The 780-nt window shown below is 50.3% G+C and overlaps 1 protein-coding gene across 1 annotated transcript; it reads left to right on the forward strand.

Moving 5' to 3' along the window:
- Positions 1–174: 174 nt before the first annotated feature.
- LOC103399404 (von Willebrand factor A domain-containing protein 1-like) lies at positions 175–771 on the forward strand (the record flags this gene model as incomplete). Its single annotated transcript, XM_008338096.2, has 1 exon — positions 175–771. A coding segment is annotated over one exon (597 nt), but the record flags the coding sequence as incomplete, so codon positions are not given.
- Between the last annotated feature and the right edge of the window lie 9 nt (positions 772–780).

A 780-nucleotide genomic window follows, 5' to 3' on the forward strand; every position in this document is an offset into this window, starting at 1 on the left:
TTTGGTGTCAATGATGTCTGTGATTAAACATCCCTAGAATGACCTTCCTTGGAATGTAAGGAAGTCGGAGAAGATTTAAACGTATTTAGTGCTGTTTCTGACCTCAAAGCAAGGACCAATCTCTTTCTCCCATTCTCGCAATCTATGCACTACACAAGATGGCACCATACGTAGATACAGTTGAAAGCTAACGGTACATTTGTACATTATCTGTTCCCAGGGTTGAACAGAAACATTCTGGTTCTACTGGACTCTTCAGGAAGTTTATCAGACTATGAGTTCTCTCAGCTGCTGCGATTCACCTCCAAACTGCTCCGCCCTTTGACACTGGACAATGGGAACGTTAGAGTGGGGCTGTTGCAAGTGGGCACCAGCCCACACTTGGAGTTTGGGTTGGATGTCCACAAGAGTCAAAGAAGTCTGCAGGAAGCCCTGCAGACTGTCAGGCATCTGAGGGGAAACACCAACACGGTGGAGGCCCTGAGGTTGGCTCAGCGACTCCTGTCTGAGGCGGAGGAGGAGGAGCCAAAGATCCTGCTGTGGCTGACTGATGGAGCGCAGCCTGGAGACGTGACGGAGGCCATGACGGAGCTGAAGACGCGGGGAGTGACTGTGATGATCGTCGCCACCGTACACGCCAACTACCACCTGTTACAACAGGCAGTGACTCCTCCCCTGGAGGCCAACCTCTACACCGTGGACATGGATGACATTGACATCATCACAGAGGAGCTGAGAAAGACCATCATCAGTATGTGTGTGTCTTTGAGCATATTCTTT

The sequence above is a fragment of the Cynoglossus semilaevis genome, unplaced genomic scaffold, assembly GCF_000523025.1.
Source record: "Cynoglossus semilaevis isolate Cse_v1.0 unplaced genomic scaffold, Cse_v1.0 scaffold6094, whole genome shotgun sequence".
In the NCBI taxonomy this organism is placed as follows: domain Eukaryota; kingdom Metazoa; phylum Chordata; class Actinopteri; order Pleuronectiformes; family Cynoglossidae; genus Cynoglossus; species Cynoglossus semilaevis.